The sequence below is a fragment of the Lindgomyces ingoldianus genome (assembly GCF_010093535.1).
Source record: "Lindgomyces ingoldianus strain ATCC 200398 unplaced genomic scaffold BDR25scaffold_13, whole genome shotgun sequence".
NCBI classification, from domain to species: domain Eukaryota; kingdom Fungi; phylum Ascomycota; class Dothideomycetes; order Pleosporales; family Lindgomycetaceae; genus Lindgomyces; species Lindgomyces ingoldianus.
In genome coordinates, this window is record NW_022985174.1 from 1,363,938 (window position 1) to 1,390,116 (window position 26,179).

At 48.2% G+C, this 26,179-nt stretch overlaps 11 protein-coding genes across 11 annotated transcripts; 4 read left to right on the forward strand and 7 right to left on the reverse strand.

The window, feature by feature from the left end:
* Nucleotides 1–290: 290 nt before the first annotated feature.
* BDR25DRAFT_367752 (oxidoreductase) lies at nt 291–1,507 on the reverse strand (the record flags this gene model as incomplete). Its single annotated transcript, XM_033697018.1, has 4 exons — nt 291–445; nt 597–1,138; nt 1,191–1,273; nt 1,334–1,507. 4 exons carry the CDS (start codon nt 1,505–1,507, stop codon nt 291–293), a joined length of 954 nt encoding a protein of 317 aa, XP_033548714.1.
* Nucleotides 1,508–1,860: 353 nt separating this feature from the next.
* BDR25DRAFT_342475 (uncharacterized protein) lies at nt 1,861–3,477 on the forward strand (the record flags this gene model as incomplete). Its single annotated transcript, XM_033693728.1, has 2 exons — nt 1,861–2,077; nt 2,207–3,477. The coding sequence occupies exons 1-2, from the start codon at nt 1,975–1,977 to the stop codon at nt 3,475–3,477; spliced, it is 1,374 nt and encodes a 457-aa protein (XP_033548715.1). The 5' UTR covers nt 1,861–1,974.
* Nucleotides 3,478–3,515: 38 nt separating this feature from the next.
* BDR25DRAFT_285524 (FAD-binding domain-containing protein) lies at nt 3,516–5,467 on the reverse strand. The gene is made up of 4 exons (XM_033688189.1): nt 5,150–5,467; nt 4,883–5,099; nt 4,427–4,830; nt 3,516–4,380 (listed from the first exon to the last, which is right to left on the reverse strand). Exons 1-4 carry the CDS (start codon nt 5,384–5,386, stop codon nt 3,766–3,768), a joined length of 1,473 nt encoding a protein of 490 aa, XP_033548716.1. The 5' UTR covers nt 5,387–5,467; the 3' UTR covers nt 3,516–3,765.
* Nucleotides 5,468–8,795: 3,328 nt separating this feature from the next.
* BDR25DRAFT_324964 (uncharacterized protein) lies at nt 8,796–10,085 on the reverse strand (the record flags this gene model as incomplete). The annotated part of the gene is made up of 4 exons (XM_033692189.1): nt 8,796–8,866; nt 9,134–9,689; nt 9,747–9,801; nt 10,057–10,085. 4 exons carry the CDS (start codon nt 10,083–10,085, stop codon nt 8,796–8,798), a joined length of 711 nt encoding a protein of 236 aa, XP_033548717.1.
* Nucleotides 10,086–10,941: 856 nt separating this feature from the next.
* Nucleotides 10,942–11,681, forward strand: BDR25DRAFT_163325 (uncharacterized protein; the record flags this gene model as incomplete). Its single annotated transcript, XM_033684065.1, has 3 exons — nt 10,942–11,098; nt 11,200–11,459; nt 11,484–11,681. Coding segments are annotated over 3 exons (615 nt in total), but the record flags the coding sequence as incomplete, so codon positions are not given.
* A 306-nt stretch (nt 11,682–11,987) lies between these two features.
* Nucleotides 11,988–13,490, reverse strand: BDR25DRAFT_333858 (Di-copper centre-containing protein; the record flags this gene model as incomplete). Its single annotated transcript, XM_033692882.1, has 7 exons — nt 11,988–12,221; nt 12,275–12,545; nt 12,600–12,790; nt 12,844–12,930; nt 12,989–13,151; nt 13,197–13,337; nt 13,402–13,490. 7 exons carry the CDS (start codon nt 13,488–13,490, stop codon nt 11,988–11,990), a joined length of 1,176 nt encoding a protein of 391 aa, XP_033548719.1.
* Nucleotides 13,491–14,202: 712 nt separating this feature from the next.
* On the reverse strand, nt 14,203–16,535 carry BDR25DRAFT_285528 (putative multidrug resistance protein fnx1; the record flags this gene model as incomplete). The annotated part of the gene is made up of 8 exons (XM_033688190.1): nt 16,259–16,535; nt 16,073–16,206; nt 15,882–16,005; nt 15,766–15,827; nt 15,416–15,575; nt 14,980–15,330; nt 14,560–14,927; nt 14,203–14,510 (listed from the first exon to the last, which is right to left on the reverse strand). The coding sequence occupies exons 1-8, from the start codon at nt 16,423–16,425 to the stop codon at nt 14,203–14,205; spliced, it is 1,674 nt and encodes a 557-aa protein (XP_033548720.1). The 5' UTR covers nt 16,426–16,535.
* A 1,041-nt stretch (nt 16,536–17,576) lies between these two features.
* Nucleotides 17,577–19,252, forward strand: BDR25DRAFT_333860 (FAD/NAD(P)-binding domain-containing protein; the record flags this gene model as incomplete). The annotated part of the gene is made up of 3 exons (XM_033692883.1): nt 17,577–18,382; nt 18,433–19,094; nt 19,155–19,252. Exons 1-3 carry the CDS (start codon nt 17,754–17,756, stop codon nt 19,250–19,252), a joined length of 1,389 nt encoding a protein of 462 aa, XP_033548721.1. The 5' UTR covers nt 17,577–17,753.
* A 124-nt stretch (nt 19,253–19,376) lies between these two features.
* Nucleotides 19,377–21,610, forward strand: BDR25DRAFT_24019 (ankyrin). Its single transcript, XM_033685705.1, has 2 exons — nt 19,377–19,652; nt 19,704–21,610. Exons 1-2 carry the CDS (start codon nt 19,550–19,552, stop codon nt 21,359–21,361), a joined length of 1,761 nt encoding a protein of 586 aa, XP_033548722.1. The 5' UTR covers nt 19,377–19,549; the 3' UTR covers nt 21,362–21,610.
* BDR25DRAFT_303254 (uncharacterized protein) lies at nt 20,956–22,177 on the reverse strand. The gene is made up of 2 exons (XM_033689971.1): nt 21,669–22,177; nt 20,956–21,610 (listed from the first exon to the last, which is right to left on the reverse strand). The coding sequence occupies exons 1-2, from the start codon at nt 22,110–22,112 to the stop codon at nt 21,407–21,409; spliced, it is 648 nt and encodes a 215-aa protein (XP_033548723.1). The 5' UTR covers nt 22,113–22,177; the 3' UTR covers nt 20,956–21,406.
* A 938-nt stretch (nt 22,178–23,115) lies between these two features.
* On the reverse strand, nt 23,116–26,144 carry BDR25DRAFT_222255 (extragenic suppressor of kinetochore protein 1; the record flags this gene model as incomplete). Its single annotated transcript, XM_033685060.1, has 3 exons — nt 23,116–23,835; nt 23,901–25,400; nt 25,458–26,144. 3 exons carry the CDS (start codon nt 26,142–26,144, stop codon nt 23,116–23,118), a joined length of 2,907 nt encoding a protein of 968 aa, XP_033548724.1.
* Between the last annotated feature and the right edge of the window lie 35 nt (nt 26,145–26,179).

Genomic DNA, 26,179 nt, shown 5'->3' on the forward strand with positions numbered 1-26,179 from the left:
GCTACCTAGCTGTAGTGTTCGCTACCAATCGGGGAAGCCATAGAAGCAGGGAACTTAGAGTGTGGCAGGCGAGGACTATGCATCATGGGTGTTGAGGTTTCTGCTAACGGAGCTACTGAAAATGACCTCCTCACCATGGAACGTACACAGTCCAGTACATGACTTGCTTCGATGCTGTCTTGTAGACCGACTGTATTAGAGTAATAAGGAAGCTGGACTTTCTACGTGATCTCTTTCCCACATTGGTGCGTTGTGTTCCATTCTTCGTGTCGTTTTCTTGCTTCCTCCATTCAAAGCTCCACTACAATCTTTGCCGCAGAAACACCCTGACGATACAGGTCTAATGCCTTCTGACATTCCTCGAGGCCTCCCTGAATCACTACTGGATCAGGCTTGGCTCTCAGCTTTCCGTTCTTCAAACCTTCATTCATGAAGTCCCCCCAGACTTTCATCCAAACAGGGATTTCTTGTTCCGAGGAAGGGCTTGGTGGATGGCCTTTTGGGACATCCTATCAGCTGTATACATGGCGTGGGTTTAAAAGACAAACAATCCTACTTACCTGCTACCCAACGCACATCTCCCAACATAAGCTCACCAGAGCTGGTGCCAGGTATAGTAGCGAAAATGGTCCCGCCTCCAAAATGATGAAGGATCTCTGCACATTTTCCGGAGGTACCCTTTGTCGATATAGCATCATATGCGCCAATCAACTTCTTCCCAGTCGCTACATTAATCAACTTCTCGATTACATCATCCTTCGAATGATCAAAAACATGGTGCGCCCCTAAGCCCATCACATAGCTGATATTTTTCTCTGAGGCAGTGGTAAGAACGGTGAGTCCAGATGCTATAGCGAGTTGGATGGCGCAACTACCGACGGAAGAGCTACCACCCCAGATAAGAATCGCCCTATCAGTCTCTTCGAGCTCATTACTGGCCACAGCACTTGGTATTGGTTGCCCTAGATAGGCATGTTCATACAAGCCCGCAGCCGCAGTTGTGAGCCCGAGAGGTAATACAACAGCGCTTGAGTAGCTCAGGTCTTCCGGAATGTGGGCGACTGTGATGTCCGAGGCACAAGTAAAAAGCTGAAAACCGGCATGAGCAAGTTTCTTCGTTCTAATTGCAGCCCCTAGCCTAAATGGAGGTTAGTTCTGTAGTGGGACTTTAATTATAGTCTTAATCATACGCTGCGACGCGGTCTCCTTTCTTGAACTTAGTAACCTCATCCCCAACGCCTTCTATCTCTCCAGCAACCTCCAGGCCTAGGATCTGCAGGACATACCACCGTTAGCCTTCAAATGTCCACGTAAAGGGTGGTTTGTTGTTCACATATGGATATTCTTCAATGATGACCCCGTAATCTTGCATCTTAGTATCTACAGGGTTGATCGCAAGGGTTCGGTTACGGATCAGAACTTCTCGTGGGCCCGGCTTCTCGAGTGGTGCATCTTTGACTTCTAGTTGGGTTTTTGCTGCTAGGAGATATGCCGCTCGATTGGTCATGGTTCTTCAATGTTGTACAATATATAATGATGTAAATGCAAACGTGGTGGTTCGATGTGGTGGAAACCTGTCAACAACAAATGTACCAAACTCAACCTTGGTCTCCTAGCTTCTTTAGAAGGCATATTTGCTACAAAAATTGCTCAGATTATCCATCTGCTTTTAATTCCCCCGAGAACAGTCTGTCTCATCACATCAGATGTGGATTCGGGTGTGAATTAGCTCAGCCAGGGTTGTGATAAGCCAGCCAAGCTTAGGCCAACATAGGAAAGGTTGGCTCTCGTAAGCCAGTGCTACGTCTAGGACTCCTCCCCACCTTCCGAGTCTACTTTACTCTCCTCCACCATCTCTTCCCGGCTCAGAATTCTGATATTGGAGTCCTTGGTCTCATTGAATTGAACCAGCAAGAGAGCTGGGATTCTTGGCTTGGCTTGCATAAGCAGGGCTATAGTAATCAAGAAAGTGAGATGGGAACATCGCGGGCTGAGAACGGAAGTCAGGCGCGGCCGTATAAACGCAAATTAACGGAGAAGAGACGCATGCAGAATCGAGCCGCACAGAGAACATATCGTAAGCAGTGCAATTTCTTCCCTCTTGCGCTCACAGAATGCCTCTAAGCTCAAAGCTCTCCCACCATCCAATTAGCTTTATATGCGGGCTACATACCCCCTTAAATCCTTTACTCATAGTTCTTCCTAGGAGAGAGGCGCAAAGAAAGACTAGACTTGTTGGAACAAGCACTAGCTTCCTCGCGAACCAAAGACCAAGCAGTGCAGCAAACCAACACCACCACGGTAGCGCCGTCACAACTTCATCCTCTTACATCAAATATGCCTCACGGTGCATCTACCATTCAGATTGCTTTACCAGCCTTCGAAGGTAATAATCGAGAGGAAGGCTTACTTGTCAATGAAGCGCCGCATACCCTACTTTCAGAGCCATCTTTGCCCCCCATAGAAGCAACACTAAATGACTTGACAACACCGGGAAAGAAGACCTCAGATCTAGTCCTTAACTTTAGTCTTCATTCAGATTTAACTGAAAAAGTAGTAGCTAAGGAACGAAACTCGCAAAGTAGATCGAACGCTGCAGGTGAAGCACCCTTTGTTCCACATACAAAGGGCACGACCGTTCCATTCCCTTTAGAAAGAAGCGCTGGCACTTCTTCAAAGTCGGATTTTCTTTCCTCAACTCTTCCAAGAGCTTCAGAGATAAGCATCAACCTTATGGAAAAGCTCGAGCTGCTCAACGAAGATGACGGTCATAATCTTGCGAACTTCGCGGTGACGGAGAAGCTTGATCTGAGGAAAGTAGTGTTGGAGGGATTACGGATCCTCAAATTCCAAAGCAGTGAATACCGTGCGATTGCCAGCAATCCTAATATGAACCCGACTCACACTCCGAGAGGTGTACCCGAATTACCACAATCGGCCCCCTCAACCAACCTTGACCAACTCGTTCCTATCTTACCGAACCCTTATAACAACAACATCTACCTTCGTCATCAGACTATGCAAGAAGCGTTCTGCCAAAACTCCCGGGCTATTGGCCTGAGTCTCGAGCAAGTCATGAAACCAGACTGTCGTTCACCCTTCTACTCCTCTTCCGCCGCATGTCTAGCCCCAACAATATGCAACACTATACCATCGGACCTCCAACCCACACCGACCCAAATTCAATTTCCACATCATCCTTTTCTAGACCTTTTACCATTTCCTTGGTTTCGGTCCCGAGTAATTGCGCTTGATGCCCTGGCTCCTTCAGGCTACAGCCGAGTTGAGCTAAAGATGGATATTCTTGGTGGAGGATTGAATTGTTGGAAGTCAAGGGGTAGTGCAGCAGGTCAGCCGTGGGACAGAAAAAGCTGGGAAGCGGAGCCTTGGTTCCTGGCAAAGTGGGCATGGCTTCTCGAACAAGATGGGGAAATCGAGCGGCAATCGAAATGGTGGAGAGGATTGAGAGGAGAATAGCTAACAATTGTTAAGAAAAACGTGTTGTAGTTACCCACCGAGCACTTTATATACCTCAATTGCATCTATCTCTCGGCGATGTCTGGACCTAACATAACCCCAGCCGAACTTTCCAGAGATAGAAGAGTCCTGAAAATCTCCACAAATCTGCCCCAGAATAATGGTAGATAGTAGAGTTGGGATGCGTCTCTCAGCTTTCATAACCACTTCCTCGAAAACCTCTCAATGCACCAGTTACTAAAAAGCCCGGCACGAGATGATTGATAGGGTGTGGGTGCAGCCTCATGATCATGTGATGGGCACATAGAAGTTGAACTTCTTATGCGGATCATACTCTGCCTTCAACCTCCTTAATTTCTCTAGCCTCCACGATTCGTATCCATATACGGCCTCCAAACTCTCGTCTCCATGTGCATAATTGACATACGCGATCAGGGGCTCATCAATTCCGTTTAGTAGCATATTTCGAATCCGCTTGCCAATAGAGAATGCCTCTTCGTCTAAACTTGCATTTGCCGCATACGTTAGTAACGGCGATATAAGTAGCTGCCCGCCTCGATCCGGATAAGAAATACTCTCGCTCGGGATTTCGCTCACTCGGTTCGTTGCATATGCCTCGAGTAACACGATCGAGGATCTAAAAGCGGATGGCATTGATGCGAAGATTTCCAGTAGCCCACGGAGATTGGCTAGCGGCCATGAGTTCAAGGAGACAGGGTATAGTTGACGGGAGTATCCTGTCCAACAGGCGGCCATGCCATATGCCGCTGCTAAATGGGTATTCACCCCAGCTAGGTCCGTCACACTCGAATCAACGCTTACGGGATTCAGCGCATATAGCGGCTCTGTGTAAGATTTGGGGATGGTGCTGCCTTGCCAGTATATCCAGAATGTAATCACAGGCTTCTTTTGTCAGCCAGATATTCGTTGCGTTAGAGGGTGTTCTTACCATTCTTATATTAATATCAGGATTCAAGGAAACAGTGCCATAGTGGGTGAGTTCGACCGGCCGGTTTGGGCTCTGCAACCAGCTGTTCGCAATGGCGAAGACCTTTTCTAATTTATCGTGCGTAAAGGTCAACCCTAGAGCTGCCCATTGATCTTGTTCTGGTCTCCGGTCGTAAACTTTGATATCAATCTCCGTGAAGATTCCAAAGTTGTGGCCTGCGCCTCGAATGGCCCAGAATAGATCTTTGTGAGAAGTCTCGGATACAGAGATGACTGTTGTATTCGCGAGCACCATGCGTGCTGACATGAGATTATCCGCTGGAAGCCCGTATCTTCCTTGAAGCCAGCCATGCCCCCCTCCCATGACCGGTCCGATAAACCCCGCACAATCGCAACCCGTGGTGACTGATCTATATGTAAGTGATTGTCTTAGGAACAGATAATTGAAATTTTATACCAGTCTGCTTGCCTTGAGACCACAGAGCTCTTACAAGCTCTCCATTTTCTATGCCACCTTGAACACTAGCGACACCTCCATCGTGACTAATCTTGACACCCTTCATACCACGCATCCAAATGCCAATACCGCCATGGATGTTGTTCAGGGCGGATGTCTGGCCATGGCCTCCTGAAATTGCTAGGAAGGGATAGTTGTGTTCATTGGCATACTTGATCTGCGAAATGTTACTGGCGAATACTCGGTTGACGTCAATTCATAGCTTACTGTATGCTGGACATCAGCCTCAGTCTTAACTTTCACAATTGCTTTGAAGTCAGGCCTGGCAGCAGCGCTCCACCTCGTAGTCGCATTGCTGAATCCTTCAGACCCTGGAAGATAGATTTGAGCTTCCTGGGATAATAAGGGACCAAGATCGCGGTTAATAGACCCGGTGCTTGACGTGAAGACTTGTAGGACGCCTGCAGCCAAGGCTCCTACTGCCCAAAGAACCGATCCAGCCATGCATATATCGGAGAAGCAAGGAGAGCAAATGGCTTTCAGGCACAAATTTGACTGCTGAGGGCCACTGCAGCAGCCTTTAAATACTCATCCGGCCTGGCGTTGCGAAAGATCGATGGCTGGCGCCATTTACCGTCACAGATATGCATCCCAGGTTTCTCTGGGTCGCCAAGTCGGACGTCCGAAGGTATTGCTCTCTGAAAACCTCATATTCATGCATGTAAGAAGGACTGCACTATTTTGATCACCTTGCGCTTTTGTCATATCAAAAGAAGGAACAGCTGGGGGTGTTCGCCCAATAGCGATCTGTGTATGTAAAGGAACTGCATGAGAAACTCTGCTTAGCAAGAGAAAATGAATCAATGACTGGAGATGTGGTCGTTGGTTACACGACATATTTCGCCCTGGGGACAACATTCGGCACCCCTCTCACCCCGCTTTCCCAAAGGGGGCAAGGTGCAGACCCACTCAGCTGACGAATCTCGACTGCAGAACAGTCTGACACAGTTTAGCCCGCTTTGCCCCAGATCGCTTTCATTATGAGTATCGGCTTGCACAAAGACAGGCACACAGGTAGATTTTCCCCAAATTGTAATGACATCGTCACCAATTTTGTGCGAGCTGGGCTCTGAGTTACAACAGCTTCGAAGGGTGAAGGGTCAATGGTCGTACCTTCTTTTTTGATAGATAGAAATGTAGTATATCAAGGAGGATTCCGAAGATAACGTCACTCACATGGAGGCACCGAAGTGAATTGGTAGACGGGAGTGACATGAGATGAAGAGACAAAAATGTACTCGTGCTAGCAATTTAAAAGGGATTGGACCCCAACACAGGGGAACTTTGACGCAGAAATAAGCTCACTTTTCGTCTGCCCCACCAAGCAGCTCCTGCTAGGTTTGGCGTAGTGTCCCAACCTGCTTAGTTTCGATTAAAGATGGCGTGTAGTAGTCTCGATCTCACTACCTTGTAACCAAGTTTTGCAACTCTATGGCAATGACTTCCAACGGCATTTGGGGCGTTCCAATCATTGATCTTTTGCCATTCACATCTGGAGGTAATGTCGAATCTCGCTAATGGGTAGCGAAGGAGTTAGCAGAGAAACTTCGTAAAGCCAAAGGCGTGGGAGTCGCCTGCCATGGTGTGTTAGCAGAGGCGCTCAGGGAGGCTTTTGAAATATTAAAGAAGCTGTTCAACTTTCCATACGAAGAGAAGATGAAAGCGCTATGTTGGGGTGGCACAACACTGCATCGAGACTCTTCTTGTACGGGTAAAAAAATCGCAGCAGCCAAGATTGCTATTGAGACCGAAAGATGAGATATAAAGGATACTTGAGGAGCACAGACAAGGTAAGTATGCCTTTCCTGAAATTAATGCGGAGGCTGATACCGGTGGCCGGTAGGAGGGCTACAAAACCGGCAGTGAAGTGAACAAGATGTCGCACAATATCTGTGTTACCTGAACATGTCTTTCCGGCTTTCATTACTTCAAGACTACAATCTTTTGGGATTTGAAAGAGATAGCGAACATTATTCTTGACCCTTTGATGTGAGCTTGAGGCTGGAGGAGAAAGCAGCAGATTGCATTCGAGCACTACACACCGGTCATGGCAATGGGCCTCGACTGCTTCATTACCCTCCTTTTCTAAAAGTGGCCATGGACAAGCAAATGGCTCGCTTGAGGAAGCACAAGGATTGGGGCAAGTATCCATTCCTGTGATTGAAATGCTTTATGCTAAGGATCAGATAATAACAGCGATTTTACTTTCCTATCCGAGGAATCCTATGACTGGTTAGAATTCTACGACTGCCAAACAGGTGGCTTTTTCCTGCTGTACCATAGGACGGCGGGTTACATTTGAACATTTGCGATATGTTCAAGCGTATATTTAATGGCAGGCTCTCAATCTTCTCTCCGTATGTACTCTCCTAAAGCCCGTGACTGTCCGTGCATGGAAGGCTTGTACCCTTCGACTATTTACCGCGTGGTACTCTATAAAGCCGCTAAAGAAGGAGGGACATTACTAAGGTATTCAGTGTCGTACTTCATTGTTCCTGTGATTAATGGTGTAACCGACCCCCAGCCCTCCTATATCACCCAATAGTTACAGAAAACAAGTCTATGAGCCAATGGTCTTTGAATAGTACTCATAAAAGATTCTCGAGGCCACCAACGCGTGAAGTTAAAGGAAGGTAAAGAAAGGGCAACGGAAGCAGACATGTTAGGAGGAAGAGCCTAGGGATGTACGAAAAGGACTTCGCTCACATCAACCAAATTGGTGTTTGTGCCTGTGAATGATTTCCGGAACATAATAACAGTATATATACATATATAATGTGATTGCACTGCAAAGCCGAGATATCCGAAACGCAAGCTACCGCACAAGGCTGTCAACCGAAGAAATAAAGACAATGTCGGTTGGCTCACTCCTCTAGATGGCTACGCTTCTGGTAGTGGGTCCCTTCTCTGCGTGGCTACGCACGCGGTAGGTAGGTAGGCAGCTGTACGCTAAGCGTACAGCCTGTAATAAAGGTAAGTAGGTGTAACAGCGCAGGCAAGACAATGGGTCCGAATGCGGTATGAATCCACTCAGAGGCATGAGGGAGTGCGTGGGGACTCAATAACCTGGGAATATCATTGACACCTATAGGCCTCGTACGAAAGGATATCAGAAAAATACCGAGCTAGCTAAGGGGAGAGGTGCGACTAAATACTTGGGGGAATAGGGGTACAGCAGGGGGCAAGGCCGGGTCGGAGCAGATACGAGGAACCTTCGGATATAAGGTTCGCCAGTTAACTTTGAATGGAACGATTCAAGCGAATCGTTACAGTAGGCAAGAATCTTCTTATAATTAACTACTACCCTCTCTCTTTATACAAAGAAAGAGGGTTATTAAGTACACATAGCCCCTAACGCATAGGCTAGATAGCTAACTGTTTTAGGCAACTTAATTCAGCTGTACGCATGTACAGACGCAGCTGTACTTACGTACAGACAGCTTATATACTTTTATATATATATAAATAAAAGTGTCTACTATGTATAAAGTTTATTCTACTTAAGAGAGACTTACTAATATGTTAAAGTAGTCTACTAAAAAAGTAAAGTTAACCTTTCTTTATAGTATTATTTTAAACATGTAGGTTATCTCTATAAGTTTATTATATATAAAAAGTTCTATAATAAGACAGTAGAGGTAGAGGCTAGTTACTGATTTGTACAGCTGTTGTTAGAGGGGGTGCTAGTTAACTGTACAGTAGCTCTTAAAGAGCAAGCTGTTGTGCAGAGTAGCAGGTTAGTTCTAGGGCGGGGGCTAGTTGCTTGTTTGTACAGCTGTTGTTAGGGGGGGTGCTGGTTAACTGTACAGTGGCTCTTAAAGAGCAAGCTGTTATGCAGAGTAGCAGGTTAGCTCTAGGGCGTGCGACGGCTACCAGTCGCAGTAGATGCCTCCTCTGCGTGGCTACGCAGGCAGTAGATAGGTGCTGCGGCTAGTTAGCTAGCTTTTATATAGGCAGTTAAAGCTACTTTACTAATTAATATCTTGCAGTAGATATTCTCTCTGTGTAGCTACACACGCAGTAAAAGTCTGCTAGTTAATAAAAAACTAATTAGTGTTAGTTAGCTTACTCCTCTAGATAGCTACACATCTAGTAGTAGGTCCCTTCTCTGCGTGGCTAGTTCCGCGAGCTGTGGCTCCCGACCAACAAAACGATCGTTCTGGGAAAAAGGAATGATGGATGGAGCGCTACTTTCCACTTCAATTTGGAGTCTTTTCCGTGCTTTCTGCTTTCCCTCGCCATAGGAGGTAGGCATAGAGATGCCGAGAATACCAAGAAGGCAGTATACATTGTCTTCTTCTTCTGTTGTCTGGCGATTTTTGGCCCATTCCATTCGATCAATTATAGTAAATGTGTCTAAGGGACAATTCTGTAACGCCTTAACTGGAATGGTAGTAATCTCATGTATCAGTTGCTCAAGGGATCGTTTATCGCCTATTTGTCGTCCTTCAGAAGAAAAGAACTCAACTGATACAGGAGCAACTAGTTCCTGAAGTGTCCAGCCTCGAGCGAACCATTCGCTTGCCCGAAAGGATGCCTCCCAGACACTTTGTTGGGGTGTCTCTGTCGAAGTGGATACTGAAACGTCCGGTAGAAATACGTAACATTTTATTACATTTTTATACCAACAAAACATATAGTTGATCGATTTCGAGAGCTCATCAAGGTTCCATTTATCAATGCAACATGTGTCGATCCAGAAGTACTGTAGCTGATCCTGAGCCGCCTGTTTGGCACAGAACTCAATCTTTCAATAACCCTTCTTCTTTTTACATCTGTCATTTCCGATATCTTCTAAGAGAACCTCAGAATCTCCCCATCTGTGTGAAAGAATAGCATATGGCGGAATAATCTTCTTGCTGAAGACTGTCGAGGCTAGTCTCCCAGCATGATCGAAGTGAAGAAGTCGTATCACTACAACATCGTTTCTGGGGCAGGAGAGCAGAGAACGCAAACGATTCAGGGTAAGGCGCTGTTTAGAACTGACTCATATAGGCAGCTACAGATTGCGGGGGAAAATAGAAGCGGTTGATAGATTTAATGGCTAGGGGTGTGGTTGTGAAAGAAGCCTTTCAAGGCAGTGCACAGGAGCCACTTGTATTAGTTCTGCTCACGAACATACGCTGGCAATCAAGAATGACATTTATCCACTGATGTCCCACTCGTGGTGAGCTAAATATGGTCTGCGTCTTTTAGTTGGGCTCTTTTGGTGAGTCCCTCTGAATATCTAATGTAGCAGGACTTGCTGAACCCCAGTACTTATACGCTACAACCCTTGTAGGCCATCCCTTTCATCTTCCAACTCCCGACTAGAACTGCTCTAGAACAGGATTTTGCACTGTTGTGTTAGAGCTTCACATTCAAACATAATTCTTCGTGGCGTCCTCGCGCCTTCGTTGTATGCGAATATTTCCGTAGGAATGTGATCGATATCTTACTAGTGGACACTAAGATGCACAGTCTCCACCCACAACTAGGCACAATGCTTTTGCTTTGTTACTACTAACCATTTCCGGTACTTTCGGGACCAGCGAAAACAGCATTGCACAGCTCGCCAATAATCTTTGCTTGTCAGCATAATCCTTGAGAAAAAGAAAAGCAACACTCCGCTACAATACTATACGAATTTCTTTAGCGACTTGATTATAGCGGAAGGTGCCTAGCTGAACTTATCAGTACAAGGACAATCATGGCAGGTAAGTTCGCACAGCGCCTTGGAATCAGGGTGAGCTCAATTATTCCCTTCACCCAGGCTCATGTTGAAGGAAGGAAACTGTAATATTTCCACAAATGGGGCTGATGATGACGGACGAATGTCGAAAATTAACGTGTCCGGCCGTCGCTCCCAAGCCTCTGAGGTTATGGCTTTGTATATCGATGAGCCCACTAAAGGTGGCTTCTTCAGAATGCACATTATCGCTCCGAAGAGATATATAGGGGAGCGACGGGAGATGCACGCTTGACTTGACTGGCTTTGATGTAGAAGAACTCCATGCTTCGGCGATAATGTGACCGTTGATGTTTTCGAATATAAAATAGGTGAAAAGAGTATGGATCACGTAAAGACTGTAACAGATTGGAATGTTTATTCTGCTGACGGATTAGCTTTGCTAGGAGATGGAGCATTTGTTTTGACGAATGATCATTCGGCTAAAGGTAGGTCGAGTTTTGAGCTGCGGCATCCTTGCTGAGAAGTGTTGGCTAATTCTGTGAGCAGTTGGACTCGTAAGTTACACTCACAAATTGCAGAAGACGAGACTTTAACTTCGAGCAGCGCAAAGAGCTAGATATGATACTTGGTGGTGGCAATGTGGTTCGATGCACTGCGTTGGAACCTGGCCAAGTTGCAACTCACAACTCGCTCCGTTTTTTGAACAGTCTTGCGCGAGGACACGACGGGCTCATATACGTCCCAAGTTTGACTGAGGGCTTCCTTCGCGTCTACCAACTTGAGAGGTCCGGAAAATTGAGAGAAGTGGATCAGATTCCTATCGGAATCCAGGTTGACAATCTGTTTGTAAACTAGAACGGCGACATCTAGGCTGCCTGCCTCACTAGTCTTGTGGAAGTATTTGGTGCCTTGGGTGATCCGCCGAGTAAACACAGCACTAGCTCCATCTTCCGGATCTGCAAGACAGACGAATCCTACGAAACTGTAAAAGTAGTAGAAAACAGGGGCAAAAGAGTGTTGAGCGGTGCTTTCACCGCCACTCATGACGTGAGAACAGGGAGGCTTTTCATCGGAGGCAAGTCACTTTCTTGCTACCATTTTTTTTTTCATGAAAATTGCGTCAAGCTGACATTTTCAGGTATTTGGACGCCATTCATAATGGTGTGTGAGCCGGTCTAGTTGCGATACGACATATGGTTCACGTGCAGTTGCAAGCACCATTGCGACAAGATCTCACTGGTGTAGGGTGGCTAAAGAGAAATTTTATGAAGCAGACTTAGGCAAGTATAATTACCAACGGATAGTAACATGTATCGGAAAAGACTGTCTCGAAGTCCACCTGACACCCAGCACGACTCCCCGTAGCTGATCATCTTAAACGTAGATATAGCAAAACTTGCCCGCATTTCCTCCAATGTTCGTCAACAAATCCCACATAGAGACATTTGACGCAGTCCAGCCAAGGTCCACAACATCGTCTAGGGGAGGGTTGCCTGGTACTACATTCATACGTTTCTCAGGATCCTGCATTTGCCAAATCCACCAGATTCTATCGATCATACCGTGATGGAACCAGAAGACCGGGTCCCCAGGAGATGAGAAGAAGTCCTAAATACTTGCATCAGATCATGTATCAAATTCGGTGGAGTGGGAGAACTTACCCCGCCGGGATCTCCTCCAATAGTGTAGTGGCCGCCCATGTGAACACCCCAGTCGTTCTTCTCTGGTGTGCCTAGCATAACAGCCTGAAACTTTTCAACATCTTTATTCTCTGTAATGAGGGCATACGTATAATTGGCCGTTGTAACAGCCGCCGAAAACTTGTTCACGTCTCTACGGAGACATCGGGGATTGGACCCGAAGCCATCAGAGCGAGGATTCTTTGGGACATCGTTCAGAACACCACCAATTGGGCCTAGGCTTATTGTCATACTATTAGGTGTTAGCGCATTTTAGAGTAAACGTGAATGATTGACTGGGACGTACTTCTTGAAAGGTCCTTCAGTTACACAGCCCCCACCTCCAGCCGGCGGAATAACGTCGTATGGTTTCTTAAATCCCATAGTCATGACCCCGGAGTAATTGCTAGGCTTCCCATTGCCACCCATACTGGACATGTTCCCGTTAAAGAGAGGAGAGTTGATAGGATCTGCCGCATATCGGCCCCAGTTCCAGTACTCATCAAGCTTGTTAGCAGCTTCATTTATCTTCACGATTCTCATGCACTCACAGGCTGATATCCAGTATATCCACATTCGTCTCGAAGGGCCTTTTCGTAGGCCCAAATGTACAGGCGGTGTGCGGGAAGCAGATGGGGCTTGGCGCGATTGCGTCAGTAACGAGAATGTAAGAACTTCTTGGAAGTCTGAGCTCACCGTTGAATGGAGATGAAAGGCAAGCGTCTCGTGCGTCAACACAAAGTCATCGTATCGAGAAAGAGCACCAGGATACTTGTCGGTTGGTGACTTGGGCGGCTTTGACTGTAAGCAAAGTACAGCTCGGATGTATTCCTCTCTTTGTGGGACCGTGAGATCACCCCTGCCATCATTAGAGTCGATTGGCGAAGGAGTCACATAATACTACCATTCCATCCTCTTCACTGCATTCTCAAGAGTACACCCATGGGACGACACATTCTTTTTGGCGAGATACGCTTCGAACCTGGGAAGAAGTGACTCTTCTAGCTTGTCTACCTCATCGAGTGGGTAGAATGGATTCTCCTTCCTTTGTTAAATCTGTTAGCTAAATAAGCCCAGGGTCGGTGGCGCATGTTGTCATGAAAATGTACCTCTCAAGACTGAACCCCCTCTTTACCGGACCAGCGACTACGCCAGTTAAGGCTGAAAAGAACAACAAAACCCAGGTTGGGAATACCATTTCGAGACTATACACGGGAACAGTCACGCAATTGTCCTCGGATTTGTCTCTCCCACGTACTGACTCAAATCTGGGCACTTTGCCCTTCTAATACTTACTATAGAAATAACCCACTAAGAGACGACCAATCAATTAGAACATTGTAGTTCTGTTCAACTCGAACTGCCGTATTTTGCGACGCGTGCAGTTTCACAAAGACGGCGGTCGTCAATATCAGTGTGGCTGCGAAGCAAGTGTTGAGGGTTTGTGAGGTGCCGTCAGCTGCCGAAGAGCCAATGAAGAGTATTCGGTTCGATGGATAGCTTACGGCGGAGATGAAGCTTCCTGGGGAAGCACGCGAAGTACATTAAATGGAGTGTGTGAGTATATTACAAGCCAAATACATCTAATCCGATGCTTTGCTCGAATAGATGCAGCCAATCATCAGGAGAGATTCCGTTCCTATGTACGCTTGGCATCTCGATGAAGCCTATCGGGTAATTTCTCTACATATGATCTTATCGGGTCAAACGAGAGCAGACGAAGCCTCCCCACAACACTTGATATGAATATTACCTTGTTTGAGTGCGCAGATACTCCAGGCCCTCATTGAAAGGTGCCGTTGCCCATGTAGGACTCTTGAGAGAAGAGAAAACAATGTAGTAAAGCGACGGGTTACCAGGATGTACACTCCCAGGGTTTTTCACCTTGCTCTGCAATGCGCGAGTGCTCACTAGGCTATCTTGACAGGTACTTTCTGCCACATAAAGATTGTCGCAGGGATTTCCACTGCGGCAAACCCAAAGAGAATCCGCAACTGCATGTTGTAGCCCTTCAAGAAGGCATCCTTAACTATTGTTCGCAAAGGTTCTTTGAGTTCTTCGATGGCCTCAGTTGTCCGGAGAATTTGGGCTAGTTCCCCAGGACTCATTAAAGGAAGAAGGGTTCGCCTGACGTCGTTGTTCATTACCGCAGTTACAATGGCAACCGCAAGTGCCCCACCAAGGAGTCGGAACTGGACCACAGCCGAGGTCGAGGTCGCTGAAGGGTGGTAAGTGCGGAGCAGCACGACAAGAGGTAAAGAGCTTACCAAGATCTCTCTTCTCGATCACGAATGGCATTAATAATGTTGATACCCCGATTGTTAAGCCACACCCAAGTCCTGCAATTGTCTGCAGTCCATACTGTCCCTGCCACTGGATTTCGTCCAGTGTCATCCTTGACATAAAAACAAGTCCCAAGAGTTGCAATGTTGACCCCACAAAGAGGAGATAGATAGGAGGTAATCTGCGCTTCCCACAGAGCGCAGCCACTAGACCAGCGCCAACGGGAACAGGTATAGAGAACGGGACCAACCGTACGCCAGCTTTCCATGGAGATTCATGATTTACAACTTGGAACCGGAGCGGAATTTCAATGATGCAGGTGACAAAGATGGCGCCAACTAGGAAGGCGTTTCTACCAGTTTGGTTAATAAGGACTTTTGTTAAGTCGTTCATGCTCAACTCACACGTAAATGCCCATGATCACTCGACTTTTGCAGAATCGCCAAGGGAATATAGGTTCAGGGCGGTCATCACCTTTAAGCGTGACCCATCGCTCGTAGAAAAGAAACATTACTAAAAATGGTATCGAAAGTAATATAGGTACAAGGACCTCCGCCGAAACCCATGGCGAAAAATCACTCGCTTCCTCAAATCCAGTGATGAGAAGCGTAAGAGTGATGAGCATGAGACTAGCTCCAATCATGTCGACGTTGCGGATGTGTGAAGAGCGCTTTCGGCTATGCTGGCCATGGTAGGGGAAATTGGTGGGTATGCAGACAAGGAGCAAGACAAGAGCAAAAGCACCAACGGGAACACTAAGCATAAAATTAGATTAAAATTAATGCATGCAAGGAAGAGAAAAAGGGCCTCGAACGGCGTTAGAGGTTGTTCACGACATACTTGAGGAGGAACACCCATCGGTAGGTCGTGTTCGTATTTATTACCCCCCCAACAAGCGGTCCTGCAAACATTGATATTGCAAAGAGTGCAGTGACCAGCACTGAATAAACTGGGTATTTCTCGGGAGGTAACATCTCAAATAGTACGACAAGAACCAGAGCTTAAGGAGGGGCTACTATTAGCAAGTTCTTCGAAGAGAGGAAGACTACTAGTAGCTTTGTAAAGAGAACTTAAGTGGAGTCTTGACAAGGCTCGAGATCATAGAGGTAAGAGAAAACGTTCTTACTACGAAACAGTTAGCAATTTTTCTATACATAGGGAAATACCAAGGCAAGTCTCGGTATTTGTACTAGAGCCATAGTACCAGAATACACCGGACGCCCCAAGTCCTTGAAAAGCTCGGAAGACAATTCTGTGCAGCAATGGCTTGGTTAGTTATAATGAACTAGGGGTTGAACAATCATACAATTGATTCATGGTCTGAGCAGCTCCACATGCACCAGAAAATATGGTGAAGAGAGCGAGCGACGTGACCAGGACGGTTTTCCGGCCGAAGCTGTCGCTAAGTTTGGCCAACACTACCATGAACGCTTTAGAGTAAAAGCTTGTTAGGGACAACTGCCGTGCTGCGGGAATACAATGAATGCTTAAACGTACTTGTATATGCTATAAGGTATCCAGTGACGATCCAGCTGCTCCGTCCAAACGCTTTAAGTCCATCTGTGATTGCTACGAGCGAAGTGCTGACTACAGAAATCTCAAAATTGACGAGGAAAATACTCAGGCATAGACTAAAGAGTATTAGCTATCGGAATGAGTTGGGAGACCTGATTGTATATATACGCGACGGTAAGGAGGTGAAGTTTGATGCCTGAAAGGTAATTTGGGGCTTCTTCTGAGTCCCCTTGTTCAACCGAGCAGACAATTTCATTTCGAAGGGTCGCAGGCTTCTCTTGATTGGGGAGTGGTTGGGATGATGTGGCTGCCACTTCTTGCGCTTCTGCAGTCATTTTGGCGTGGAAGATGCAGAAATTGCAAGAATGGAAGAACAAAAGTTGGTGGGGTGCAAATTGTGCCGCCTCCTCATGACAGATAAGACACGAATTCAAGGATGGTATTACAGAAAGGATCTCGGCCCCAAGATACCTTGCATGGTGCCACTTGAGATGCATGCAGTCAGGCGAAGATGAAGGAAGGAGGGGCATTTTCCCATCCAGATTGGGATCGGTAGTGCGAAGACCTTTCCGTGTTAGTACGAGTGTTGCTTAGGCCTCGAAGAGGAAAGGTTAATTTGTGGCTAGAGATTCGACTCCTGAATGGTTGCAACATTGTCAGCATGGAGACTCTAACCAATGATCAATTCGCCTGAACACTGAACGCCTTGACTGAATACCTTGTTTAGATAGGCCGTGCTACGGTACTCTCTTGGCATTAGCATCAGAACTTCAGGGCTGTGTTGTTGAGTGTCATGTTGGCTAACTCCAACTGGGCCTTCAGAGATAAGATAAATCGTGGATTGGTTTCGACAGATGATTCTGTGCATCATTGAATCGATGAGGTGGTGATGGAGGATTGGGAGCGTACCCATGGGTTCGTTAGTGGTAATATGGCCCCAAAGCCGACCTCGGCACAGGAAAGAGGGCCAAAATCGTCAACCTATTATCACCAGAGTTCCGATTGTAAATTTTTGACGGAGTCTTTAGAACCTAATATTCTCGATACCAAAAGAAAACGCAAGACCAATTGGGCTCTAGAGCTTCCATCCAGTCTCTCTGCAATAGAATGTACTGGAGATAGGATATACCCTTGGTGACTACCCCACTAGCTATCAGCCACCCACACGCGTCAACATCGTCACACCCCCTCGCCTTCATATTCATCTCCATGTGTTCCTCATCTCGCAGGCCGCTCGTTGACGCGGATAATGGGATCCCACCCCAAGCCTCAAACCACATTCCAACTGAGAAATGGATGCCTGGTCGTATTCTCGCATTCACGTTACGCGTCCCTGCACGTGCGCGTTTTGATGCATCATTCATGGCTGGCGCGAAGGAGAATAAAGAAACAGAACAGATTTTACCCGATGATCGTTAGTTATAAGGACTTGGGACTTCCAGCGGCTCAAACATTCCCTTGCAGTCAATACTGACCCTTTGGATCACTGCACATTTGGAGTCCAACCTGTCTCAATCCACGCGTTGTTCCTCTATTCCCATGATTATTTTGTTATTGAAAACTTGTTCAGCAGCTCAAGTAACCCCGGTCCACTGGAAGCACAATAGTCCGACGACGACAACAGCTAACATCGCTTCCACCCCCTAACTAAATATTGCCAACTATGAAAATTATCATCGTCGGCGCCGGAATCACCGGTCTATCAACATACCTCCACCTCCTCAAGCACCTCCCCAACTCCAAATCCCACACCATCACAATCTACGAATCCCACAAGCCACGCTCATCACTCCCCTCCTCAAACCCCCCTATCTCAATTGAATCCCTCTCCACGTCCACAGCCCTAGTCGGTGGTGGTCTAGGAGTATCCCCCAACGGAATGCGCGTCCTCTGGGAACTCGATGAAGATCTACATGACGCAGTTGCCGCGCAAGGGTTTCCTACCGAGCACTTTGTTTTTAAAGGGGCGAATGGCTGGGTTCTTGGGATGCAGAGAACCGGGGATGGGAAGGTGAGAAAAGAAGGCGAGAAAGAGGAAATCTGTATCGCAAGTTCTCGACACGGCCTTTGGTCGGTGATTATGAAGACTGTTGGGGAAGGCGTTGTGCAGTATAAAAAAGTTATTAGTATCGGTAGAGACCCGCATACGGGTCAAGTTATCGTGAGGACATTAGACAGTGAGGGGAATGAGGGAGAAGATGTTGCAGATCTCTTGATTGGGGCGGATGGAGTCAAGAGTGTGGTTCGAACGGCACTACTTGGCGGCGAAGGGAAGTATACGCCCCAATATCTGTAAGTTTAGCGTCTGCCTCTCCCTTTAAGCCTCATTGATGCTGCCTCAGCGGCCAATCCGGCGTCGGCGGCTTCATCAACCAGCCCATCCCCAAATATATCCGTGACAACAAAGCTATGGTATTTACCTTCGGCGGTGCCGGATTCTTCGGATACTCTAGCGGTGGACCCGCATCTGCCGAAAGCGTGATGTGGTGGTCTACATTCGAAACCTCATCTCTCCCTTCAACAAATGATATAAACCCCACCGAGATCAAGAAGGCGCTCATTGAGCGTCATAAGAATTGGAAAGACCCAGTCCTCCAAGATATTATCCTGAAAGCTGAAGTACAGTCTATCTATCCAACGTGGGTTCTTCCCGAGCTACCAAACTGGGGGGAACGTGGGATTGTGTTGGTTGGAGATGCGGCCCATGCTATGGATCCGACAACGGGCCAGGGTGCTTCTCAGGGCTTAGAAGACTCGAAAACTCTAGCTCTTTTACTTGCCAAGTGCATGAAGCGTTCTGAGGCAGGGGGGGCGAGCGGCCCAGGGAGTGAGAAAGAGGCTGTTGCCCTTGCTATCAAACTCTACCACCAGATCCGCAGCCCTCGAGTTTCCGAGATTGTGGAGCGCGGCAAGAAGTTAGCTGGAAAGAAAGCTAATGTTGGGATTATCTTGGAATACGTGACCTATGTCTTCCTCTGGTTGCTGAATAAATTCCCATCGTTTGGTAAGTCAATGTTTGTGAAAAGTTGAGTCTAATCAAAGCCTAAGTAATGACTTATATTAGGAAAATTTATGCTCGGGGATGTTAATCGATCGCTGTACGCTTGGTCCGCGGAAGACGAGATCCAGAAAGCCTTCCGGGAAATGGGTAGTTCGTCGTAATACCTGCATCATTGATATGGAGGGACTTTCTGCGTTGCATGTATTAAGAAGATACTATTATATTCCATAGGGAGAGTCGTGAAGATATTCTTTTAGCAACGACTAGTGTTCTTCATGAAGTCAGGAAAGTTTACAGGCTCTATTGTGACTCACCATACTCTATAATTGGCGATCGCGAATGTGGCGCATAGCTGCTCCAACAACCCCTGCAAGCTTCCCAGTCATACTTAAAACCTCAACCTTCCATCCCATGAAGTTCAAGAAATTAATCCTCGCTACCTTCCAACACTCCACAAAATGCAGCTTCTCGATCTCCCTCTCGTTCTCGTCCAAGATATTATTGAACAAGCCGTCAACATAAGCAAGCTCCACGAAATTGCACGCCTCTGCCAAGTTAACCGTAAGAGACAATTCGTTGCACCTGAAGCTTGTTCTGACTCCCCATTTCCAGGACTCTTCAACCGGGAAGGTTACAAATATCTCGCTAGGAACCGTCTGGGCGTAGTGCCGTACTGGGACTATCTTTCACCTCCGATCCCACAGCACATAAAGCTTCAGCTGGTACGAGAGTATATTGGCGACTGGGACCGCGGCAAGAATGACTTTGCATCGCATGTGCATGCCGTTGTCGACGAACTAGTTCGTCGGTTTTCTCAGCTACCTCCGGACGGCTCCCAATCGCGAAGTCGCGAGGATATCCTCGACGATGTATGCGAAGCCATCATACGGAGTGGCTACCACCGCAGATTGTTTGGCCAAGAGATCAAACAATGCGCTCGATGGGACAATCGATTCACCCGATCACACAGAAAAGGATTTCCATACAAGCCCAAAGCCAAACCGAACAGGAATCCTAATACTCCAGAAAGAATCGGCCGATCTACTATCATGATTGCAGTCATCATGCGTTACACGACACTGCTCGAAGCTATGCTGAAGGGAATCAGCCAACCACGTCTGCCTATCGGCCACGGTGATGGTTTGGATTGGAGATCGCCTTGCTTTGGTTCTCCAATTGAGTCAGCCATTGAAATGGGCCATCATATCGTCCTGCTCGTGCTTCTAGAGGCCGGAGCAACCTTCCCAGCTAACTGTTGGCCCGGGAGAAGTCTTTGCAGAGCCGCAATGAAGGGTCACACGGAAGTGTTCCGAGTCCTTCTCGAACGACCTTCTAACGAGCTTCTCCAGAGAGACTTTCAAGTGGCTCTGGAGAGAGCCGTAAGGAGGGGACAGTTTGAACTTGCGGAAATGATTTCAAAGAAGAGGGGACTTCCATGCAGCCTGCTTTCGCCGGCCGTTAAATATGGCCGGGCTGATATTGTTCGCGAGGTGGCTAGCGAGAGGAACATAGCCTACTGGCGCACCTCCTTCTCTCTTCTTCGTCTTGCTGTCGAGAAAGGCCATTTCGAGGTAGCGAAAGTTCTGGTTGAGCGTGGTGCCGGGAAAGACATCAAAACACGCCGAGTTACGTCGTACCATGTCATAAAGGGCGGTAATGTGGCGATCATGGAGCTGCTCATGAGCCATGGCATGGAGCTCGTACCAGACCAACAACAATGGATGCTCGCAGTTGAAGGGGGACATACAGAGATGGCCAAATTCCTGTCAGATCGGGGATTCGACCGCTGTAGCCAAACCCCAGAGCTTCAATGGGCATTTGCGTTGCTCATGTCAATTGTACGAAATCACGCAGAAATGGTTTGTTGGCTGATTTGCGATCGCAGTGTCGATCCGAGCGGTCATCATAAGTTGCGCTCGGAAGGCTTGGCTCCACTTGTCGTTGCCGTAGATTCTGGTCATGCCGACATGGTTGCGTTAGTGAAGCAGCTCGGGGGGAGGGCGACGGCAAAGGAATTAGCGGAGGAGAATTTTGAGGAGAGCAAGAGATGCAGTCGACGTTTGAGGATTCAGAATGACAAATTTAGGGTGCGCGAAACCTTTGGGGTGTTCATAAGGCATTCGAAAACGTTGTGGGAAGTACCCACGAGGGCCTTTTCTAGCAGGGCCTTGGAAGCAGCCAAAGATGCACTCTCCGATGTAGCTCGAGATCCACTCCCTGATATATTAGAGAGAGTGGGAACGCTGAAACTGGAAGCCGCCGAAAAATGAAGGGGAACAAGTTGGGGAAAAAAAACTTGAATATGCAAGTTCATCTCATGTCCACTTCGAAACATTATTTGGGATCAGTTTCTTGAAAATCTCCAGCTGCTTCGAATGCATGATGATATGGGCTTGTTGCACTTCAGACCTGGATTGAAGGGTCTTGTTGACCCTCTTCTCCAAACCGCTGTACACGACAGTGAAGTCCGGGAGATGAGTATTCGGAGGAAGGATCGTTGAAGCTGAGATGGTGCAGAACTAATTGCACAGAATGAGCGCTAAATCCAATAACCTTGTGTTGTGAATGGCAGCTCACCTTCCCTATCACACAACCCACACCCACACGCGCGCCAACCTCGACGACGGTCCCCTCCCCAATCTCGCTCGCCTCCACTAGAGCTCCTGTCTCAACGACGGCGTTCTTACCCAGTACTACGCCATCTCCCCTGCTTGTGTCCGTCCTCGCCACCTTCGCATTCTCTACGCCCACCCTCGCGCGCTCGTACACGACAACGCCTTCCCACAACACCACGGGCGCATTGGCACTGCTGACCTTGCAATGCGGATGCAAGACTGTATTCGGGCCCACGGTGATGGGATGTATTCCTGTGAGTTGTGCGTGTTGGGCTATCAGGACGGACGGGTCGAGGAAAATGGACGAGGGCTTAGGAAGCGCGGTGGACTGGCGTTTGGCGGAGGAGCCGGTGTTGAGAGTCGAGGCGCGCCGGTCCGGGGGGCGAGCGGGAGCTGGGTTAGACATTTTGGAGCAGATCGCAATTACTGTAGAGCTGAGAGAGCTTGCAAGTTTCCTAAGCTGATGTGTTAATTTCTGCTTGTGCGTGGTGCTCAAATGCGTGGCAGGTGCAGCTGACGTAGGTGCACGTGATCGCGCTCGCTCTGATACACTCCAGAGCAGGTACCTACTAAGCATCTGGGGAAACATAGATGGGAACGTATATCAATCGTGTCCGCTATACAAGCTGCTATATCCAGAGCAGCCCAGCGATGCCTGACGGCAGCCGTCCTCCACTGCAACTACTGCAACTGCACCCTTAAAGCGGAGAGCCCCATCAATCATACAAAGTCCGACCCCTGAGCCATCATAAAGGGTATATCAAGTCGTTAAACACGTCCAATCAGCCCTCACAACACTACATTTCCCACTGCGTTGTCATCATCCGGGTCCGCAGCCTCGCCAGGTCCATCGTCATCCGAATTACTATTCTCAATACCCTCAAAGATATTCGAAAATCTTTCCTGTCCTTTCGGTCCAGACAGTCCGTCTGACTTGCTACAATTACCCACCACCTTCTTCTTGTCATTGTCCCCGCCATCTTCCTCCTCTTCGTCGTCTTTGTTGGATGCCTCCAACATGGCTTTGCGCTGTGCCAGCCTAGCCGCGAACTGGCGCCGAGCGCGCGAGGGCGGTATCTGAAGTGGCGGCGGCATTTGCAGGCTGCTGTTTGCGGTGGGCTATGGAGAACACATCCGTTAGCATGGTTCTCGTCATCCGGAAGACGTCGAGGGAACCCGGAGAAATACAAGATCCGATTGATACAGGAGGAGACTGAGACAAGCGACCATTCATAACACCGGGTGCTTCTATCTTGTCTAGCAACATAAATGAGGATAAAGAAAGGGGCGTCCCCGAGAAGATGCGTATTTCTACAGGTGTTATGTGCCAAATCATTCGTCTCATTACAGCCACATGCCCAAGACAGGAAAAAGTCGGGAAAGGAAACGCACCAAGCGCGCAAGGGTAATTATCGGTATTCCATCTCAACGTCTTCAAATGAGAGTTCACCCACTTGTTCCGAATCGCTCACGGGCGTGTGCCGTTCCCGGTCGCCGTCGCCTTCGTCCATTTCTTCGTCCTCCTCGTCACTCGAGTTGGTGAACCCGCTCAGCAATGTTGCGCCACCAAAAGTGTAGCCACCGCTTGGATTGTCGTTGTTCGTAAGCTCCATACTGTCTAGGCCAATGGAGCCATTGCCGGACAGGGCATTAGAGATGGATGATGATCCGTCGTTGCCGAATCCAGAAGCCGCATTGACGGCGTTGAGAACTGCTTGTCGGGGTCCTACACTCATGTCAGGACGAACGCCGCCCAGGATCGCGTTATCACGTTCCCGAGTCTCCGCCAATGTTTGTTCAACGTAATCTATCCATGCTTGACTCATCACCTTGCCAAGCACAGATTGTGACAGAAGCTCCGCCGGATGTCGCTCGGTGAATTTGAGCACCTCTTCTGCTATTAGGGTGAGATGGCCCATGTAGCCGAGCCGCATATACGTCTCTGCTTGCGCCTTGTCGCTCGCCTGTTGACCTTCAATGATCCGCTCGGTGATACGCCCAGTCTCAAAGAGATCGATCGCGAGACTGCGATTGAACCCTCGATCCATCTGGCCATTGAAGACTTGTTGCACGACATCGTACACGACATTGTGCAAGAAATTGTTCCACGGAAAGCGGAAGAAGAAGTCCTTGTTAAAGAATGTTAGCCTTGTGTGGAATAGAGCCTATACAACCTGCAATTAGATCTACTTACAAGGATGGTTGGGACAACCTTGTTCTCCACAAACATCATTTTCAGTAGGTCACCCACAACAGGAGTCCCATCTATGTCGACTTCATACTGCGGTGCATACTGCCCTTCGAGTGCGCCGAAAAGAACTGACCGCGTGCTGCTGGCCTCGTCAATCGGGGTGACCTCGGAGCCCTCACTCTCAGGTGCTGCAGTAAAACGTGAGGTGTCAACCTTGGAATCGTCGGAAGAGTTCGTGCTCTGCTGCTTGCTCGCGAATAATGGCGCCGGTTTATCATCTGGATGAGGAGATAAACCTTCGGGTGGGTCCAATACCACATTTTCTGAACTCTTGTTCAGTTGTTGCGTCAAAAGCGACGGACGCTCGCCTGGCTCCGAATTCCCTTCCGACTTCTGCTCAGGTTCGTCGTGGCTACTACCCATGACGGTATCGTTGTCCAAATCAAGACCACCGACTTTAGCTGACAAGCCTGCTGAAGTAGGTGATTCAGCATCAACAGCAGCTTTCACTCCAGCAGCGTTAGTGGTGGCTGACGGAGAAGGCTCATCTTTGACAGGAGAAAGAGGTTCATCAACGAACTCGCCATCTCCAGGATCTCCTTTCCCAGATGCAATGTCTGTAGGAGCATTCTTTGGCGATCGCTCTGAAGGCTCCATCGCCCCTTCCTTCTCAGATACATTAATTCGAGATTCTTCCGAAAGTGCCTCTGACGCAGCGACCTTTTCGAAATCATCCTCACAGTTATTTTGCACCTCGAGACGTTTAATCTCTTCAGGTGATTCGCTTGAAGGTGCTCGGGCATGATGAAAGCCGTGGCTGTCGACACTTGTCGAGAAGTCGCCTGCGTTGACATTTGTCTGTGATGTGAGCTTGCCTTCTGCTTTCAGGCGCTCTCGCTCAACATCCCTCCGCTTGACTTCTGCTTCACTTCCTCTTTCATTGAGTAGGGCCATGTTGCTACAGTGTAACAACTCAGCCATGAGTTCGCACGTCTTGAAGCGGTCGAAGCCAAGGGGTTCGATCTTCTCACCAAAAGCGGTCCTGAGTTCCCGTTTCCTCGTAGCCGTGGATCCATCCTTGTTCACGACGGTCTGATTGGGGTTGTGCACGAGCTCCATAAATTGCGGGATGTGCCTGGCGAATTGCCGGAGTAAAGTCCCCAAATAAATGGGATCTGAGTTCTTCGGCATCGGCCCAATCTGATTCTCCAAGTCGTAGTCTGAGTTATTCTTTCGGATTACTTCAATGATGATGCCGACGCCTACTGTCAAGGGGTTCCCGCCTTTGAGCATATCTGAAATGAGCGTCTTAATGCACGGCTCAGACACTAGCTGGCGGGTAAGCTCATTGGGGCCAATGACGGACTGATCCTGGGTCGTAGCGTTGGCAGATATGGTTATGATGGCCTTGAGGAAGTCGCCTGCCGAGGTCTGAGTGGATGAGCTCTGATCTGGCGACAGATACGATAGAAGCTGAGGAACGAGATTTTGAGACTGCAGCCACTGTCGCGTGAAATCTCGTGAGCACGTAGGTCTATACAAGAGTTCATTGAAACTTACGTCAACGATACCCTGCCCTCCCTCGCTTTTCTCGAGGCTGATAATCTTCAAGAGAAGATCCATGATCATCGGGCAGTCTACATGCTGCAACATGTCTGGGACAACGTTGTCAATCGACTTGAAGAACTCCAACATCTCCTCCATCTTCCGGTCCAGCAGGGATTCGTTGACCTTGGTGAAGTATCCCGCCTGCACAGGGTCTAGCGGCGGAGGCTGCTTGATGTAGTTCCAGAAGCTCCGCAAACTATCTTGGTTTTCCAGTACAGCTTCGGATATTGACCAGACCTCGGACGAGAGGATTTCGCACGCAACATACGCGTACTTCATGCGCTGCTTCTCTTCCTTGCTCTCCTCTCCATCGCCAGGATCTGACTTTGTGATGGATGCCGACCGGGCTTTCCCCTTTACTTTTCCAAAGAAGCCCTCTCGCGAAGCACCGGGTTTGCCCCCACTTTCAGTGCTAGCGTCTTCATCTGGGGATGGAGCGGCTTGCGGGGCAATGACGTAGCGCAGGAGACGCTCGAGGACATTTTCGTCTCGCAAATACTCGATCAGCTTCGAGTTCTGCTGCTTGAGTTCCTGGATGAGGTCCGACTCGTCCAACAGCTCCTCGACCGTCACGTCGGGCTTGTCGAGAATGCTGTCTAGCGAAGAGAGTTGCGCATACCCCCCGAAACGCCAGAACATGATGGAGCTGTGGGTTGTGCGATTACCAAGCCGGT

What these genes read in the sequence shown, in the direction of transcription:
- BDR25DRAFT_285524 (XM_033688189.1), bottom strand. Translation starts at nt 5,386, where the DNA reads ATGGCTGGATCGGTTCTTTGGGCAGTAGGAGCCTTGGCTGCAGGCGTC. An exon ending in GTCTCAAGGCAAGCAGACTG is followed by an intron (nt 4,831 to 4,882) that starts GTATAAAATTTC and finishes CATATAGATCAG; the next exon opens with TCACCACGGGTTGCGATTGT. An exon ending in CTGATATTAATATAAGAATG is followed by an intron (nt 4,381 to 4,426) that starts GTAAGAACACCC and finishes TGACAAAAGAAG; the next exon opens with CCTGTGATTACATTCTGGAT.
- BDR25DRAFT_24019 (XM_033685705.1), top strand. Translation starts at nt 19,550, where the DNA reads ATGCAGCTTCTCGATCTCCCTCTCGTTCTCGTCCAAGATATTATTGAA. An exon ending in ACGCCTCTGCCAAGTTAACC is followed by an intron (nt 19,653 to 19,703) that starts GTAAGAGACAAT and finishes CCCCATTTCCAG; the next exon opens with GACTCTTCAACCGGGAAGGT.
- BDR25DRAFT_303254 (XM_033689971.1), bottom strand. Translation starts at nt 22,112, where the DNA reads ATGTCTAACCCAGCTCCCGCTCGCCCCCCGGACCGGCGCGCCTCGACT. An exon ending in TGGGTTGTGTGATAGGGAAG is followed by an intron (nt 21,611 to 21,668) that starts GTGAGCTGCCAT and finishes CTGTGCAATTAG; the next exon opens with TTCTGCACCATCTCAGCTTC.